Raw genomic sequence first — 20,692 nt, forward strand, 5'->3', positions numbered from 1 at the left:
CTCCAAGACCGAGGTCATGGTTCTCCACCGGGAAAGGGTGGCGTGCCTTCTCCGGGTGGGTGGAGAAGTCCTGCCTCAGGTGGAGGAGTTCAAGTATCTCGGGGTCTTGTTCACGAGTGAGGGAACGATGGAGCGTGAGATTGACAGACGAATCGGTGCTAACCCTTTTAATTCTGGTTAAAATACACTCTTAGTTTCTGTTCAGTAAGCAGTGATGTGTAATATTTCCTCTGAGTTAGTATTTCCCTCGTTTGTAATCCTGATTAAGACCAGATGGTTGTTATTATGTCTTGATACGCAGGCCTTTCTGAATTAAAAGAGCTCGTTTCTCCACATGCTCTCGTGTAAGTTGAACCCTCGCTGGCCTCTTGCCCAGCAGGGGTTAACGTCGGAGCTGAATCAGTGAAGAAGAGGAGCTGCTTCCTGCAGTAAACGCGCCGCGTGTGCGCTTCCATCAGCGCTAATGTTTATTAGAGCCGGGGAACGCAGTGTTCCTCCTCCGGGGGTTCAAACATGGCCTGAGTGATACTGGTCAACAACCGAGCGGCACGACTTCCTCGCCGCCCAACGTCCCATCGTCCCGCCTCCGACCAGCAGTACTCGAGTTGTAAAAGAAAATCAGGGGGGTGGTGGATTTTTATTGGGACAGATAATTTATGCTGAATACAAATAATATAATATATTACAAATAATAGCAGTGACCAAAACAGCTGCAGAAATACTGCAGGAATGACATAGCAGCAGTTAAATGCAGCCTTCTGTAAGCTTTAAATATCCACTGGGCTTACATCAAATACATCAAAACACAACAATAAAAAACACTTTTCTGAACTTATCAATATGACTCTATCCTTCACAGGATAAGTAGAGAGGCTTTAGAAGTAGCAGAAAATAAATAAATAAATAAATAAATAAATGAATAAAAATGTAAATAAATATTAAAAAAAAACATTAATAAATAAATAAAAAAAATGAATAAATAAATAAATAAATACAAATATAAAGAATATTTAAAAAACATTGATAAATAAATACAAAAATGATTAAAAAAAAGAAATATTATTAAAATATATATGATATATATTATATTTAAAAAGAAATGCATATATATATATGCCTCAGGTTTTTACCTACAAGGTATTAACCATCACTGCAAATCTCAAAATCTTAACAAGAATATTTGTCTTCTTTCTAGTTAAAATGTCTCATTTTAGTAAAAGAAATCTCATTACACTTAAAACAAGACTCATCACTGGAAAAAACAACAATTTTCACCTGTTTCAAGTAGATTTTCACTTGAAATAAGTAGAAAAATCTACTGGCAGATTTTTCTACTTCATTTTCAAGTGAAAATTTACTTGAAACAGGTGAAAATTGTCAAATAAGTTATTTTTCTGGTGTTATTTTTCTGGTGATGACTCTATGTTGAAATAGCAGTAAAACCACATTCATTGAAATGACATAAGGGATGGAAAGGGGGGATGATTTTGACCGTTTTTATTTCAGGGGGGTGCCACCCCCCCTCATCCCCCCCTCATCCCCCCTCAACTCCAGTACTGCCGACCCGGCCCTGCAGGCTTTCCACTGATTAGGAAAACACAAAATTAGATTGAAGTTTTGGACCCATTCAAATGATTAAAGGATTAATTGATGCCTCGATTAATCAGAAAACTGCCCGTCACTTAAATCCTCTCAGGCTTATGAGCCCGTCATAGAAATTAATTTTGACCATCATTGATGATTAGTTCCCCGTCTTTTCCCTGAGAGCAGAGACAAAGCAGCGACTCGCCTGGTCACATGACGCCGTGTTAATTGTGCTTTCAAAGGAGCCGTTTGTGTTTTTTATTACAATCTTTTCAGCTCCAGATTGATCGCACTTTCTCGTGTTGCATCATTGATCTCGGGCTTGAAACGATCTCTAAATTTAGCCGCTCGTTCCGGAGCTCCAGTCGGGAGATCCATCATCCTGATGATATCGACAGCAGACTTTTATTAGATTTAAGTAAGTAAATTAAATAATCAGTAAGATCTTAGATCTTCCTCAAAGGCTTGAAAAAGGTAAAAAAAAAAAAAAAAAAGGTAAAGGTAAAACGTCAGGTGTTGAGAGGCTTTGGAAGTAGCAGAAAATAAATAAATAAATAAATAAATAAAAATATTAAAAACATAAAAAACATTAATAAATACATAAAAAATGAATGAATAAATAAATAAAAATATAAAACATATTTAAAAAAGATTAATAAATAAATAAAAAAAATTATATATATATATATATATATATATATATACATATATATATATATATATATAGATATACACAGTATATATATATATATATATATATATATATATATATATATATATATATATATATATATATATATATATATATATATATATATATATATATATATATATATATATTGAAAATACATATATATATATGCCTCAGGTTTTTACCAACATAGTATTAACCATTAATATATCACCGTCAGGTGTTGAGAGGCTTTAGAAGTAGCAGAAAATAAATAAATAAATATATAAATAAAAATATTAAAAACATTAATAAATAAATACATAAATACATAAAAAAATGAATAAATAAATACATTTTATATATATATATATATATATATATATATATTAATAAAATAAATATATATGATATATTAAAATATATATGATATATATTATATATTGAAAATGCACATATATATGCCTCAGGTTTTTACCAACATGGTATTAACCATTCATATTTATGCAGACAAACAAAAAAAAAAAAAAAAAAGTAGCAGAAATAATCTTTTTTAGGTACTTTAGGTTTTATCTAATCAGCTGCAAACGTTCGTTATCGTCCTGTTTTTGATTGACAGTCTTAGAAAAAGTAGTAAATATCTTAAAAGGATTTTGTAGGAGACGGCTTGTGCACGTCCAGCCTCCTTGATGTGATAAAAGCAGTTATTAAATGTCCTCATGTGAAAGTGTTTGTTATAATCAAACCATCAGCACTTGCTGAAGGACCAAAGCGGTCGTTTCTTAAATGGAAAATGCAGATTTGTTTTGTTCTGAACTTCTGAATCAGGCAGTTTCCGATGTACCAACGCAGCAGCGGCGCCTGGAGGGGAACGTGGCGCCCCCTTTGACACCGCTGCTTATTAGCGCTCGTCCCAGGGTTTCCGCCCGTTGGTCCAGACCGAGGCCTCTGCTAGGAGATATTCTTGGACTTTGACAAACAACTTAAGTTTCTTTTTGCTCTGATTCAAACAGGAACGTTAGTTCTAGTACAAATACGAGCCATTGGTATCTAATTACTGTAAATTAAAGCTCCTACTGTTGCAAGTGATCGCTGACCAAAATATTAGTGCAAACACGACTTCACCCTACAGAAAAACCGGCCTTAACGTTGTTTCCATCCCCATCCCTCACACTCCAACACATCATGGACGTTGGTTTAGCAGCACATCCACCAGGGGTGTTTCTAGACCCCCTGGGGGCCCTGGGCAGGAGAGACCATGGGGCCCCCCCAGAATCATGATGAATTAAGTCCAGTAACTGAATCTTTTATTAAACAATTAACCAGAGCTGGGTAGAGTAGCCAAAAATTGTACTCAAGTAAAAGTATTGTTACTTCAGAATAATATGACTCAAGTAGAAGTAAAAAGTAGTCATCCAAATAATTACTTGTGTAAAAGTAAAAAAGTACTTGGTGAAAAAACTACTCAAGTACTGAGTAACTGTTGAGTAACGTCTGATTTTATTTTTTTAACACAACCATTCAAACAGACAAAAGTACAAAATAATCATCTTCAGGCAAATTAAATCAATAAAATAATAAAATAAATTAAAATTAATAAAAAATAAAAAATAGCTTAAATTAAAATAATCTTAAAGTAAATTCAAGTACTTTAATAAATAATAAAATAAATCAAATAATAACAGAATAAAAAATAAATTAAGCACAAGTAGCACAAAATGTCAAACCTTTGTACTTTTCTTTTTTAACCAGGCAGAACTAGAACAAGCATGAACTCATAGAAACTCTGTGTGTGTTTGAGTCTGTGTAAATGTGAAAAAACATGCAAAAACAAACATTTTCCCCAAAGAATCACTCAGTGATGTCATGAGATTGACGTGTACGTGGATAAAAGGGATAAAAGAAAAGTAACAGCTCAACGTAGCCTAATGTAGCGGAGTAAGAGGAACAGTTTCTTCTTCACAAATCTACTCAAGTAAAAGTAAAAAGTATAGTGATTCAAAAATACTCCTAAAAGTACAACATTTCCCAAAACTTACTCAAGTAAATGTAACGGAGTAAATGTAACTCGTTACTACCCACCTCTGCAATTAACATATAAAATAAATAATAAATAACATAACTATCTTAATCCAAAATGTACATAGCCACTAACTTATTATGTGGCTGTGAATGTGTTTAGAAGAAAATGTCTGAATTCACTTTGCACGACTTTAATGTGCAGTAAACTTGATGGATGACAGGAGTTTGGGATAAAGTGGAGGCTGCTAGCAGCACAACTTTTTTATAACATAACACACATAACTTACACATTCTTAACACCGTCACCTTCTTTCTTTTCATCGTCTTCTTTTTTTTTGTCTTTTCGTGTGTCCTGAGGGAGATGTTTGCTTAATTTTTTCAAATTGTGAATCACTATTGCCGCACGTTGATGCTGGGTTGCCTGTCCCGTTGCGGCTTCTCTGCCACCAGGGGGCAGTGACGGGTCTTCGGTTGCTAAATTAAGCTAAAGTATTTTCTTGGGTTTATATGAAAATAGTATCTTTGGTTGCAAGATGTTAACATTAATCGATATAAAGGAACATAAATAATATAATTATGCATGTTCATCTGCCGTAAAACCTGCTAATTATAATAGTACTAGTTTATAATCTCTCACACGCACATTTTCTTGGGTTTATATGTATCTTTGGTTGTAAGATGTTGACATTGCTTAATATATAGAACGTAAAGGATATGATTCTAAATGTTATTCTAGCGTAAAAACCCACTAATTATCTATAATTTTTTGGTTTATATTCTCTCACACACAAATATATGAGAAAATCTCATATTTGGGTAACGACTGATGCTAAATACTGCCCCCCATTTCCGGTGGCGTTGCTCCATTTGGACGCCATTATTCAGATTATTTCATCATAATATTCCGCCGGCTCACGCCGGCTCTGTACTGACCTGTGGTGTGTTTTCAGCTGGAGTACACGGCGCGGCTGGACTTCCTGTGGCGCGTCCAGGCCAAGGAGGAGATCAACGAGATGAAGGAGCTGCGGGAACACAACGAGAACATGCTGAGGAACATCCTGCCGAGCCACGTGGCCCGCCACTTCCTGGAGAAGGACCGGGACAACGAGGTCCGTCCCTGCTGCATTTACCCACACTTTTAAGCATCTCTGTCGTCATGGTTACGGGGAATTAGACCAATCAGCATTTGTTTCCTAAAACTACTCATTAGATCCGAACAATCCCTCCAGATGTTCTGTCGGAGTGCCGAGCCCGGCGGACTGGAACACAATAACAGTTTTTAAGGACTTTAGGAGGTTAATTACTGTATTTTCCACACCATAAGGCGTGGAATATACAGTAAGATACGGTACTATAGTGGCTGGGGTTGAGTTACGTACAGTATCTACCTGATGGAGCTGCGCTGCAGGAAATGCTACAAAATGCTGCAGCAAATGCAAAAAAAAAACAAGAAGAAAAGTACTGTATGTCAAACTTTATTAACAAAATAAAAAAAACAGCTTTCTGAGAACTTTGTTCACTCCCAAAACAAATGCAGAGGGGAACTTTTCCAGTTCATTCCCCGAATCCCTCGAAATCTTCTTCTGCAACATCCCATGGTCCCGGCGCGTCACAGTTGCCATTATGTGAGTCAGCGTCGCTGCTGTTGTCTTGAACGTCTGTGACGATTCCTGCCAGTTTTAGCGCCGTTACTTCTGCAACACCAACTACAGTACCCACAATCCCCCTGACTACAGTAACAGAAATTACCGTAAATGATCATATATAAGGCGCACTGCTGGTTTTTGAGAAAATTAAAGGCTTTTAGGTGCGCCTTATAGTGCAGAGAATACGGTATACTTTGAATGTTTGAACGTCTTTAACGAGCTACCAGCAGCTCAGATGACTGACTACGCATCTGCAGGATGAAGTTTTGAGGGAATCCTGGAACTATTCCACTTAGTGACGTTTACGTCAACAGGCTCGTTTTGATCGCTTGCAAAAAGACGAGAAGAGCTTTTACCTTCAGAGCTTCAAAAGGCAAGGCAAGTTTATTTGTACAGCACAATTCAACACAAGGTAATTCAAAGTGCTTTACATCAACATTAAAAGCGGCAAGACACAATTAAACAGTAAATAACAAATAAAATGAAATAAAATGATAAGAAAACAGGTAAAATAATAAAGAGGACAAGTTGTTAAAAAGTAAGGGCAGTAGAGTACAGCAGGTACATCTCATTCTTACGTTTCTATACGGTCAAAACTTACAAAGACCGGGTCAAATACAGTATTACTAAAGTAATCTGTAACAATTTGTACGGTGAATTAAACCCATTTGACAATTCTATGCCACAATGCCTGTTTCCAGGTCTTATTTCACACAACTGACGAGAATTACGTTTCTATACGGTCAAAACGTACAAAGACCGGGTCAAATACAGTATTATAAAAGTAATCTGTGCCAATTCGTGCGGTGAATTAAACCAATTTGACAATTCTACGTAACAATGCCTGCATTCAGGGCTTATCCATCACTAGTATAACTTTGCGCGGTTTTCAAAAATCATTCAGTTGCTTCCTGCAGTCGCTTCCTGCAGTCGCTTCCTGCAGTCGCTTCCTGCAGTCGCTTCCGTCAGTTGCTACTTGCAGTCGCTACTTGCAGTCGCATCCTGCAGTCGCTTCCTGCAGTCGCTACTTGCAGTCGCATCCTGCAGTCGCTTCTTGCAGTCGCTACTTGCAGTCGCATCCTGCAGTCGCTTCCTGCAGTCGTTACTTGCAGTTGCTTCGCACAGTTGCTTCCTGCAGTCGCTTCCTGCAGTCGCTTCCTGCAGTCGCTTCCTGCAGTCGCTTCCTGCAGTCGCTTCCTGCAGTCGCTTCCTGCAGTCGCTTCCTGCAGTCGTTTCCTGCAGTCGCTTCCTGCAGTCGCTTCCTGCAGTCGTGTCCTGCAGTCGCTTCCTGCAGTCGCTTCCTGCAGTCGCTTCTTGCAGTCGTTTCCTGCAGTCGCTTCCTGCAGTCGCTTCTTGCAGTCGTTTCCTGCAGTCGCTTCCTGCAGTCGTGTCCTGCAGTCGCTTCCTTCAGTCGCTTCCTGCAGTCGCTTCTTGCAGTCGTTTTTTGCAGTCTCTTCCTGCAGTCGCTTCCTGCAGTCGCTCCCTGCAGTAGCGTCCTGCAGTCTCTTCCTGCAGTCTCTTCCTGCAGTCGTTTCCTGCAGTCGTTGTCTGCAGTCGCCTCTGGCCATCGTCTGTAGCAGCGCCGGTCGCAGACGGACATTAGCCGCTGCCTTCCTCAGCGCTGGTGGCTGAGGAAGGTTTTCCCTCATAACGTTGGAGCTTCTTCAACTTCCTGCTGTGGCTTGCTGTGTAACCACGGCAACCGCAGGGACGACGGGGAGGGGAACCAATGTGGAGGTGATTTTAGTGTGACTGGTTCCACCAGCGCAGCTTCAAAGACTGACAATAACAGATGATCACGTGTCCCCCTGCACAGCGTCTGTAGTCGGCGTCCTCGTGAGGTTACCTGAGGTTAGCGGTGATTATAAGCAGCTTAAAACGGTTTGTTCTTCACTCATGATTTACCACGTTTACCTCCGACCTTCAGCTGCTGGTTCACTTTCACTTTCACCCTGAATGAACCTCAGAAACGCCGGCGTGGCCCCGCAAGATACACGGTAATAGACCGAGAAATCAAATTAGTCTGACTACAAGCAAGTTCCCCTCGGAAGGCTGGACAGCTGACTGCGCTCGTTAGGCCGACATGATGCCCCATTAAAGTCGGGGGATTATTCTGTTTTTTTTTAGTATGTAATCACATTAAGAATTCAAGCAGCATCCAGGAAGACAGATCTGCACTTGAATTATTACATTTTGAACTCTGACTGGGTGTAATGTTTATCAGCCCGTTATGATGTGGCCAGAACGGCCGCGTGGCAACACTGACCCCTGGTGGTGGCGACGGGGAAGTGCAGCTTACGCTGGTTTATGGTGCAGATCCAACAATTTATTTTTATTTTATGCATTGATTTGTGCCTCACTGTACGTGGGTTCTTGGCTGTTGGGAGTTGGGAGATTAATCAAAACTTGAAAAATTAACCATGTACATTTCTGGAAGTAGTTGTGCACAGTACTCGAGTTGGAAAAAAAAATCAGGGGGGATGGTGGATTTTATCATATGGGGACAGATAATTTGTGCTGATTATAAATAATATAATATATTACAAATAATAGCAGTGACCAAAACACCTGCAGAAATACTGCAGGAATGACATAGCAGCAGTTAAATGCAGCCTTCTGTAAGCTTTAAATATCCACTGGGCTTACATCAAATACATCAAAACACAACAATAAAAAACACTTTTCTGAACTTATCAATATGACTCTGTCCTTCACAGGATAAGTAAAATGGATCACTGCAAAAACTCAAAATCTTAACAAGAATATTTGTCTTATTTCTAGTTAAAATGTCTCATTTTAGTAAAAAAATCTCATTACACTTAAAACAAGACTAATCACTGGAAAAAAAAACACAATTTTCACCTGTTTCAAGTAGATTTTCACTTAAACTAAGTAGAAAAATCTGCCAGTCGAACAAGATTTTTTTGCTTGTAATAAGAAGATAAATCTTGTCCCACTGGCAGATTTTCCTACTTATTTCAAGTGAAAATTTACTTGAAACAGGTGAAAATTGTCAAATAAGTTATTTTTCTGGTGATGACTCTAAATGTTGAAATAGCAGTAAAACCAAATTCATTGATGAAATGACATAAGGGATGGAAAGGGGAGTTGGCAGTTTTTATTTCAGGGGGGGATGCCGTCCCCCCTCATCCCCCCTCAACTCCAGTACTGGTTGTGCATCATCTTTGATTGGATTTCAGGTCCCGGTCCATCCTTAAAAGTCTCAATAATCACTCCTGAGTTAAAAAGAAAAACAACCAATCGCAGCCAGGATGGACCTCTAACTAGTATAAATCACTGCTACCTCCTCAGTCGCCATGGTTACCGGCCTTCATGAGCCTCTCCTGCTGGGAGGAGCTGATGGAGGCAGAGCTGCATGTGGAGACGGAGGGGCTGGGCAAGCTTCAGTTGAGATTTTAAACCTCATTAAATTGTTTGTGGGCCGTCACTCGCTATATACCCGGCGAGGGCGACATTTTCTCAGTGAAATGTTTAGGAGTCACTTAGGTCGTCTCAGGTATCAGCTTTCCTGTCATTAATAGGGGGCTACTAACGATAGTTTGCTCATAACGAGCGTTGTTTCCTCTGGTGATGCCTTTTCCAATGTATTTTATGCAAATCATCCTTTTGACTTCTTACCCTCCGCTCTGACTTTGAGAGGTTTTCATGGATTTTTCTCTCTCCATCACGTCCTTTGCCAACTTTACCCACTTGTTCATTACCCCCCTCCCCAGTTTCCTAATCCTGTCAGCCTTAACAGTATCTCTTTCAGGACATCTCCCAGGGTTCCAGCTTGCTACTGCATAAATAGGAGAGAACTAATTACTGATTAGCTGCAGCTGTGATAATGAGTCCCCTGTGGCACCGTAGCCTGAACCACAGCCACACATCTCCCCGTACACCGCCCGTACGCGCACCGCCCGTACGCGCACCGCCCGCACGCGCACCGCCCGCACGCGCACCGCCCGCACGCGCACCGCACGCACGCGCACCGCCCGTACGCGCACCGCCCGTAAACACACCGCCCGTACGCGCACCGCCCGTGTACACACCGCCCGTGTACACACCGCCCGTACACACACCGGCCGTACGCACACCGCCGGCAGCAGCGCTTCCCGCCAAGGACGCAAATAAACTTTAAAAGAAAAAAATTGCACTCAATAAATAAAATATATATTTATTTATTAAAATAAAAATAAGTTTTTTACAAACCCATCCCGAAACCCCCAAAGCTGAACGTTCCTCAATGAGATAAAGTTGTTGCAGCACGTTCAGTTGGACGTCACCTTCAAACATGTTAATGACAAACATCATGTCGTCACAAATGTAAAAAGACCTTTTTTTAAAACTTTATAGCAGAATAAATACCCCGTCAGTGCAGCTGATGCAGAATAGATGGACAAAAACAACCTCCTCATATCTTAACATGAAAGAAACTAATCTTGTTTCATTTTTTTTAAGACTTTATTTACATTTTTTCTACATACATTTGGGTAAAAGTGCGTTTTCACATATGTGTCACCTTCAGTCCGACAGACAGCGCCGAAGCAGAAATACAGTTGAAAACAGTGATAATATCAGCCGTGAACATCCGTCTCCACCATCCGTCGTAGAAGTATAAGGGATAATGCCCAACAAGGTTTTGTTATTAACATAAATATATGGACGATGCAGGGGCGTGAACCGGAAACGGTTTACCTCCGCGAAGTCCATATATTTATGTTAATGTTCACCTCAAAGGGCATATTCCCGCTTATACAACAGTCACTTACCAAAAAACATAAATATTAAATCAGTAATTCATGCTTTAATGTGTTTTCAGCTGAAATCATTAGTATTATAACAAGCCACAGCTGAGTGACTGTTTAATCTCTCGTCTGCAGCCGTTCTAACCTGGTAAGTTACAAAGTTTTTTAACAAGCCATAACTCAGTTTCCTTGGTAACAGCTGAGGGTCTGACTAATACCTGGAACAATCACTACCGTCCCTTAAGGTCCTTAATGGACACAGTGTTGATTCTCCAGTAACTAGGACGGACCTGAGATACGACTCAGAAACGGGAGATATTCTAGTCCGCTCGGCTATGCTACAGTAACAAACAGGAAATATATTTGTTTCAGAGAATCAAAGTCCACAGATAGTTTCCTAGATCGTTTTATTAAGCTACAAATATTAGGCTCTCAATAAATAAATGTTTCATTAATATTAAAATTAAATTCAATTACAAAATCACTCATGTCGCTGTCCTGCGGTAGCCGGTGTTCTGCCATTTTTTGCTGCTTTGCCAAAAAATGCTACCTAATGGTTTTTTTTCACTTTATCATATAATGTTCACAAAGTGTAATGCAATTCATGTCATGGGTCGTGTATTTTGAAGGATCAAATACTCAACATCCCATATTATCCATTTTACATCGTGCAAGAAATGATTGGCGTTCCAATCAAACTTTGAAAATCGACTGTGCGCATGCGCAGAAACACAAAGTAACATTTCTCTGCAGGTAGCAAGGATTGGCAGAACACCGGCTCTTCTTCTCTGAATCTCCGTTGCCATGGTTACCACCTGGCAGTTGATCCAGTGCAATGATATTAAAGATATCAGGCAATTTGACTGAACTTGTTTTCTTACAGTATTCTAGAGTATTCACACAGACCTTGGTATTGTAAAGGTTAAAGATAGAATCACAGTTTTCTTTAGTTTCCCAACTTTTTTTTATTTGGGGGGGGTTGGAAAGTATGTGAGAAAGTTTAATAAACCTGTTAGGAGTGTTCTGATCTGTGCTGTGGTGTGTCCCCCCCGCCCCCCCAGGAGCTGTACTCGCAGTCCTACGACGCCGTGGGCGTGATGTTCGCCTCCATCCCCGGCTTCGCCGACTTCTACTCCCAGACCGAGATGAACAACCAGGGAGTGGAGTGCCTGCGGCTGCTCAACGAAATCATCGCCGACTTCGACGAGGTGAGACCTTTGAAGCGCTGCCACCTCAGGTTCAGTCCCGGGGGGGGGGGGAGTCTCCCGCCTCGCTGTCAGAGTATCTCATCACTCAAAACGCCGCCTGCAGCCGTCAGTTCTTATCATTTATTTCAGGTGGAGAAGAGTGAGACAGTCATGACATACACGCGACACTAGGGCCGCGTTCAGACTGCAGGCAAATCTGATATATATCTGATTCCTTCTCATATCCAATTTTCAGGGCTGACTGTCCACACTGTTTTTAGCAAGTGTCCAAATCGGATCTGGCTCTGTTCAGACTGGGCCACATCGTTGACTGATCTGACAGGTTGCCGTAGCAACGACGTCGGAGCGGAGGCGTCACCCAGGGCGTGTATTGTGTGAAGTCATATAATTGCGACATCAAAAACAATAACAATATGGAGCCAGCTCACATGCTGTTCCATACCTGTAAAGCTGGGCATACACTGTACAATATTTTAAATCGTTTGAGACTGCCCCATCTCACTCTAATCCTCCCGTCGGACCTCGAACTCGAGGCTGGTTTTGGGGCAAAACATGCGTCCTGCCCACCCGATCAAAGGTTATGGGGATCCTTTATTTTTTTATAATTTTATTTTTTATATATATATATATATATATATATATATATATATATATATATATATATATATATATATATATATATATATATATATATATATATATATATATATATATATATATATATCTGTATATATATATCTGTATATATATATATATATATATATATATATATATATATCTGTACCGTTTCTGATTGGGTCGGCACTGCGCATCATTTTTAGACACAACAATGAACGCATACCGCAAAAGTTGTGTCTCGGCGGAGAGACCCGGCGTCCCAGCAAAATGAGAAACAGAGAAAAGTGTTCAGAACAAAACCACCAGCAAACTAACAAACCAACCAACAAAGCTCCGAGTTAACAAAACGAACCAGCAATGAACAACTTGCAGCCCCGCTCTTTAACCTCTCCTCCTGATGAGCTGACGGGCTGCAGGTTCAGGCTCACAGCGCGACTGAAGGCTGATTTATGGTTCCACGTTACACCAACGCAGACCTACGGCGTAGGGTACGCGGCGACCTGCACCGTACGAGGAAATGCAGTCTTTTTTCTGCTATTAAAACATGATTTGTAATGTGAATTTGCAACACTCAAACTACAAATAATAGTTTTTGACGTGACATCAGAGATTGTACATGCTCTCTGTGAAAGGATGAGTAGCTCCACAACTGGAAATGGGCGGGTGGTTTGGAGCGTCTGGGACAGTCATATCCGATATGAGTGTTTGGATGTTCAGACTGACACGCATCTGCCCAAATGAGATATGGATCGGATATGAAACTACCTCCTGGAGGTGGTTTCCATCTGGTTTGCAAAAATCGGATCTCATGCGGTTTGGGACTGTTCAGACTTCAAAAGAGTCATCCAGTTTCAATCTGGATGGGCTAAAAATCGGATATTTGCCTGCAGTCTGAACGCGGCCTTAGGTGTGGAGTTGTAGTTCCAGACCACTTTCTTGTGGTCCTGGTCTTGTCTCGGTCTCAGACTCGGATAACTGAGAGTCCGTTGCACCAAGGTGACAGAATCTGGTATTAGCAGTTCTTCCTCTTGTTAATGTACAGTTTTGTAAACTATTTATATTTTGCATCTGATTTAAAGCAGCACTATGTAACTTTTCCACCTTAATATAATATTTCCAGAGTCATTGTGATGGTACATCAACTTAGAACACCTCTGTCATGGTATGAGGGGTCTGTATCGCCGAAAAAAACGAAGAAAATAAAAGTTTTAACGGAGAAGGCGAAAAACAGAAAGCGGGAGAGTAACAAGCTAAAAACCCGGACAAGAATAAACATTGGCCCGGCGTTCACTCGCTGGCGTGAGCTGAAAGACGAGGAGGGATGTCCGACAAGAGAGACAGAATTGTTATGATACAAATGTAAATGTAGAGTTCTACGTTCAATAAGAATTAAAGTAAAATTGTGCAGGGCTGATCTGCAAAATATAAGGAATGTGCATTCAGTTATTCACAGTTATAAAGTATTTTTTTATTTTGTCAGTAAGTATGTTGGACTACTAATTTATGACGAAGTCCCTCTAAAAAACGTTTGTAGTTTGCAGCGCATTATCTCACTGAAACATTTCACTAATAAAACCAAGTTGAACTTAGTGATTTTCAACATCATCATATTATATAGTTTAGCCAAAAATAGATACATTATTACCTCTCCACTATCCATCCTGCAAACGACCGCTGAAAACAGAAAAGTAGTTTTGAAAGTCTGTCCCGTCTTCTCTCATCAAAACAAATGCAGCGACGGGGACAGGATATTTCCGGCAGTACGCGCTGGTGCTCATGGGAAATGGAGTGTTCTTTCTGGTAAAGCACTACCGCTTTTGTCCAAAGGAGCCGCCAAACTCAACAAAAGCTGAAAGTTACATTGTGCTGCTTTAATGTTTTGGTGCATCTGCATGTGTCTGTATTTAATTACAGTTTTGTGTTTATAACAGCCTTGTTTGAATAAATATATGAATAATATTTGCATATCGTTGTGATTGATTAAGCATCAGGTCCATTTCAGTGATGCTGATATACGCTGTAATCTGATTACTATAATGGTAAATAATGTAATTTGAGGTTGATAATTGTATCTTTAATATTTAAAATTCAGGTTTCATCTCCAATTTAAATCAGTAACATTTACTATTGGGTCAGGGTTGGAGTAGGACCCAGATGCAGGAGACCAGGAATTCTAAAAATAGTGATTTATTGTATTTAAATCAAAGAAAAGCGCTGCTTAGCAGGATTGCAAAACACAAGAGCCTAAACTTAAGCCAAAAAACCAAAACAGTGCCTAACACATGGAGGATGAAACAGTACGGACCAGCAGGGGAAGACCAGACTAGATACACACAGAAGGGTTAACGAGACACAGGTGCAGGCAATCAGGGCTGATGGGAAGTCAAGACAGAACTGAGACACAAAGACACGGGTTTCAAAATAAAACAGGAACTTAAACCAAACGCTGACATATTCCTTCCTTTCCTGAGGTGGAGGGGGGTGTTGGAGCTGGTTATTCTGCTAGAGGACTTTGGGACTAGTTAGTAGTCGTGTCAATCCTTAAAAGCACTGGAGTCAATCCTCCAATAGTGTAGAAATAGCGGTAGTGCAGTCGCCACACATATCTGATCTCAGCTGATGGATGGAAACATTTATAGTGAGTTCAACATCATCATCCACTTCTCTGTGTTATTGAGCTGCAGTTGAATACAAGCTCATATGGAAACTAGCTGAACCAGGATGGAGCTGATGGAATACAATCACGCAGGATCAGGACATTACTGGGTTTTTATTGGTCTTGGTCTGGAGCTGAACTAGTCTTGGTCTTGATACTCTCTGGTCTTGGTCTCGGTTTAGGCCAGGGGTGTCCAAAGTCGGTCCTCGAGGGCCGGTGTCCTGCATGTTTTAGTTGTTTCCCTGCATCAACACACCTGATTCTAATTAACGGTCGTCACCAGCTTGTCATCAAAGTCTGGATAGTTCTGTTGATGACCAAGCTCCTTGTATCACGGTTTGATTAAAAAAAGGGACACATCTAAAACATGCAGGACACCGGCCCCCGAGGACCGACTTTGGACACCCCTGGTTTAGGCCGTCTTGACTACGTGAGCAGATCTCAGGGTATTTGCAGCAAGGTGGTCGCAATGGTTTGGTTTGCAGATGCATCACAATCCAGTGGAATATTCAGATTTATATATTATTTATTTTTAATCAGAAGGAAATTGCTGTTTGGTGTTCAGTCGGAGCAGCAGAGCTCCCTGCTCCTGAGCATTTCCTATGGGCTCAAATTAAAGCCATAAATATTTTGTATCTGTAAATAAACTTTGTACTTGTAGAAATATTTTGTTTTCCGGCACTACCTTGTTCTCTATAGCTGATATAACATGAATTACTCCTATGTAGGATCAATAAAGTTCTTATTTTTGACGTCTGAGAAAATTAAATATATTATATTTGGTGCCTAACTGTTTCCCAAGTATATTAGTGCGTGTGTGAATGAATAAATGAGACGTAAAATGTAAATTTCTTTGTAGAAAAGGCGCTTTATGAAAATAAGTCCATTTACTTGTATTAGTTTACAGTGCAGTCTTGAACATCCAATATGGCGGCGACGTCAGTAGGCGATGCAATGTGCTGATTGGCTCTCCAGAAACGCTTTGAAACCCGTGCCAAAGATCGCTGATTGGCTCTTATTATTGGCACGTCAAAACACTGCCATAACTCGTAGTAAGTACAAATATTTTTTTGCACATGCACAAAATATTTCTACAAGTACAAATATTTTTTGCACATGCACAAAATATTTCTACAAGTACAAATATTTTTTGCACATTCACAAAATATTTCTACAAGTACAAAGTTTATTTACAAATACAAAATATTTATGGCTTTAATTTGAGCCCATGGTTTCCCTGGTTGGTTCAGTTCTTGTGACGTAGATGAAGCTCAGAAGACGCCATCAGACCGATGTGAAGGGGGCGTGTCCTGCAGGGGCGGGGCTTGTTTTCGAGTGTTGTTAAACATCTGCCTGTGCATCTCCTCCTGCAGTTGCTGGGCGAGGAGCGTTTCCAGGACATCGAGAAGATCAAGACGATCGGCAGCACCTACATGGCCGTGTCCGGCCTGTCGCCTGAGAAGCAGGTGAGACTTTCAGGAGTCCTGAACGCTGAATATCTGTTTATTTAAATGGAGCCCCATTAGCTGACGCCAAAACGAAAGCTACAGTAGTCTTCCTGGGGTCCAGACAATAAAATACAAAATCAAACATACAATCTCAATTCATAAAGTACATAAAAAAAATAAAAATTACAAATAAGAAATAAAGAAAAATATCATACAAATCATATATATATAATTTGATGTATTGATCTCACTCAATCAGATACGCTATATGATGTTAAGGTGATTATTTGATTTTTATTTTGTACAAAACAACAATTAAAAGAGAAGATAAGAAAATAAAACAAAGCAAACACAAAAAGACAACAAAACAAAGAATGTCATACTTTAACACTTAATTTACATGTGTAAAAAGGAGTAGGAAGAAGTGTAAACTTATTTAATCCTACCATTCACTAATAATTTATTAACAAGTATTTATAATAACTAACTATACTATATTATACTCACACACTTACCTATACATCCATACACATAGTTGAGTATTTCTATATATTTGTACGTATATTAACTCCATCTGCTATATATATATATATATATATATATATATATATATATATATATATATATATATATATATATATATATATATAAACATGACAACAAATACGTTCTTAGTCTTCGTTTCAAATCAGCCTCTTTTGATGTCACAAATCTCACCTGTAAGGGTTTTCCAACATGCAACTGATCTATAAAGTACTAAGGGGAACATAATCCCACCACTATTCGCCCCTCGAGTGTTATATCAATGAATATTTGAACAATAAGTTCTATTATTATAGAGAAATGTAGAGTCTGAGTGTTAATAATTCTATGGAAATATGTAAGTCCATTAGTAGATATCCTATCCTCAACCCTCCGCCAGGAGAGACGTTCATGCATTTCTGTCTTGCAGTCTTGTTTTGAGCCACTTGAATGTCCGTCCCCCATAAAGCCCTTATTGGGAAACAGCTGCCACTGATACGTGATTTTAAATGGTTCTTCCTGTTCCAGATGTTCCCTTCTTCTTTAAAGTTACCTGTTAAATTCAGACACGTTTTAATCAGCAGACATGAAATCTACCAAAATTGAACTTGTCTAGTTGTGAGCTGATGAAACGAGCGGACGTTTCCACGGCAACGGGAGCTGTGTTGTTTAGCTGATGGCGGCGCTGACCCCTCTGCTCTCTCCCGCCCACAGCAGTGTGAAGACAAGTGGGGTCACCTGTGCGCCCTGGCGGACTTCGCCATCGCCCTCAAGGAGAGTATCCAGGAGATCAACAAGCACTCCTTCAACAACTTCGAGCTGAGGATCGGTGAGGCCGAGAGTTTTAAATGTTTGGAGGGATGGAGATCGGGGGGGATGAAGCAGTGGCGTAGGCAGAAATATGTTTTTGGGTGGGCCAGGACAAAAATGGGTGGGCCATATTGTCCCAGAAAAAGCGGACTTATAAAAACATGACAAACAGACAGATCAAAGGCAGTGTCAATTTTACTTTGTAATCTGCATTACAAATGCATTATGACAGTTAAACACAACATGCTCAACCAACAGAGCATGAAAACACGTCTATACAGGACAGTGGCCTGTTTGCTACTTTTGTAGCCTATTAGCTGAACTGGCAGCGCATTGGCTCTGCAGCGCAGAGGTTTAAAGTGCTCTGCCTGCAGCCTGGGCTGATGACATCACATTGGTTCAGTATCCGGGTGTCGAGACGCTCCTTCACAATAACCGCCGGGACTTCTGCCGCTAAGCACCAAGCGGAGTGGCTTTGTCGCTGCCAAAGTCACTAAAACATGTTTACAGATGTTTGAGTGCATAAAACTGGTCCATGGTCAGTAAACACAACAAAGTTCATACATAAGGCACACTGACGATTTTTGAGAATATTTAAGGATTTGAAGTGCCTTTTAGTGCGGAAAATACAGTAATTCCTACTGGAATTAATCAATACTGCTCTGTGATTGGCCGTTACAAGAGCTGATGTTAGAAAAAGGTCCTAACTCCACAACACGAGGCACGAGTCACATTATACCCACAATATGAATGAATGAATGAATGAATGAATGAATGAATGAATGAATGAATGAATGAATGAATGAATGAATGAATGAATGAATGAAAGCTTTATTCCGAACATGGGAAAACATAAAAATAACACACAGGTCAAAATAGTCAAAAACAACAAAAAAATAAAATAAAACAATGTTACCATGTCCGAAAAGGAGTAGAAAGAAGTGTGTGCTTATTTAATCCTACCCCTTCTCCCTTCTCAGTAATTACAATCCTCAGTTGATTTCAGTATCCTGTCTTAATACATTTTCACAACTACTGCATGTATTGTGTACCAACACCTCATGTATATACATATTTACATAACATATATACAATTCAGTTCAGCAATGCAAAAGCAAGGCAAGGCAAGTTTATTTGTATAGCACAATTCAACACAAGGTAATTCAAAGTGCTTTACATCAACATTAAAAGCGGCAAGACACAATTAAACAGTAAATAACAAATAAAATGATAAGAAAAGAGGTAAAATAATAATATTTTTTTTTTTTTTAAGTAAGCACAACTAGATTCATGCATAAGGCAGACTGACGATTTCTGAGAACATTTAAGGATTTTAAGCCTTATACTGCAGAAATTACGGTATAAGCAGAGGGGATGTTGTAGAGGGGGGCGGGGTTTAGGGTGCTCTGCTTGCAGCCTGAGCTGATGACATCACATCAGTTCAGTATCCGGGTGTTGAGACGCTCCTTCACAGTAACCGCAGGGCCCTCTACTGCTAAGCACCAAGCGGAGCGGCATCGTCCCTACCAAAGTCACTAAAACATGTTGAGAGATGTTTGAGTTCAGTTACCACATAAAACTGGTCCGAGGTCAGTAAACACAACAAAGTTCATACCTAAGGCGCACTGACGATTTTTGATAATATTTAAGTACCTTTTAGTGCGGAAAATACGGTAATTCCTACTGGAAATAATCAGCCGCCCTGTCTGACATCTCTGCCTCTGTGTCTCGGCAGGTATGGCCCACGGCTCGGTGGTGGCGGGCGTCATCGGCGCCAAGAAGCCGCAGTACGACATCTGGGGGAAGACGGTGAACCTGTCCAGCCGCATGGACAGCACGGGCGTGAGCGGCCGGATCCAGGTGCCCGAGGACACATACCTGATCCTGAAGGAGCGCGGCTTCGCCTTCGAGTACCGCGGAGAGATCTACGTGAAGGGCATCAGCGAGCAGGAGGGCAAGATCCGGACGCACTTCCTGCTGGGCCGCGTGCAGCCCAACCCGCTCATCATGCAGCCGCGCAAGATCACGGGCCAGTACTCGCTGGCCGCCGTGGTGCTGGGCCTGGTGCAGTCGCTCAACCGCCAGAAGCAGAAGCAGATCCTCAACGAGAACAACAACTCGGGCATCATGAAGGGCCACCACCACTACAACCGCAGGACGTTGCTGGCGCCCGGCGGCTCCGAGGGCGGGGGCGGCCATCACACGGAGGCGGCCGACAAGACCGAGCTGTCCTGAAGAGCCGCCCGGGTCCGCTCAGGTTCCCGCCGAGCAGAACCGCTCCCAGGACAGAAGTGAGGCTCCTGGTTGAGTTAAACCTCGGGATGCGATGGGATCCTCGGAAACGGCAGACCGGCGCCGGGGAGGGGGGTGGGGGCGCTGGGACTTTAGCTTTACGTCACCAAACCCACCGGCAAGTCGGGTTTCTTCCTCCTGAGTAAAAAGCCAAAGCATTACGAGTAGAAACATCCCATAATCACCTCCCACGAGCAAACATACGGGTGGAGAGATCCTGTGGGCGGAGCCACCGAGAACTGGTGACGTTCTTAGCTCCTGGGGTTGTGGGTTGCATCCCCCAAAGCAAAGCAGGACTTGATGGTACCAAGTGAACCTGGACGGTTTTCTCTCCCATAAACGTCCAACGGAGTCGATTCGTGCAGGAAGAGACGATGGCGGTTAAATCCAGAGGGATCCAGGAAACTCTGGTGCAGGACACCAGTTGGGGGGGGGTGTGTATCTGGATGGGACAAGTCGTCCACCCGG

The 20,692-nt window shown here is 41.0% G+C and overlaps 1 protein-coding gene across 2 annotated transcripts in view; it reads left to right on the forward strand.

The window, feature by feature from the left end:
* The window catches only part of adcy8 (adenylate cyclase 8 (brain)), a 190,600-nt gene extending 170,153 nt beyond the window's left edge, over positions 1-20,447 (forward strand). For both annotated transcript variants that reach the window (XM_061731666.1, XM_061731667.1), the window contains 5 exons: positions 5,227-5,385; positions 11,732-11,878; positions 16,526-16,618; positions 17,837-17,951; positions 19,668-20,447. In XM_061731666.1, coding sequence (XP_061587650.1) covers positions 5,227-5,385; positions 11,732-11,878; positions 16,526-16,618; positions 17,837-17,951; positions 19,668-20,167 — 1,014 coding nt within the window. In that variant the 3' untranslated portion in view covers positions 20,168-20,447. The remainder of the gene's footprint in view (positions 1-5,226; positions 5,386-11,731; positions 11,879-16,525; positions 16,619-17,836; positions 17,952-19,667) is intronic.
* Positions 20,448-20,692: the final 245 nt, after the last annotated feature.

Source organism: Cololabis saira, chromosome 10, assembly GCF_033807715.1.
Source record: "Cololabis saira isolate AMF1-May2022 chromosome 10, fColSai1.1, whole genome shotgun sequence".
Taxonomy (NCBI): domain Eukaryota; kingdom Metazoa; phylum Chordata; class Actinopteri; order Beloniformes; family Belonidae; genus Cololabis; species Cololabis saira.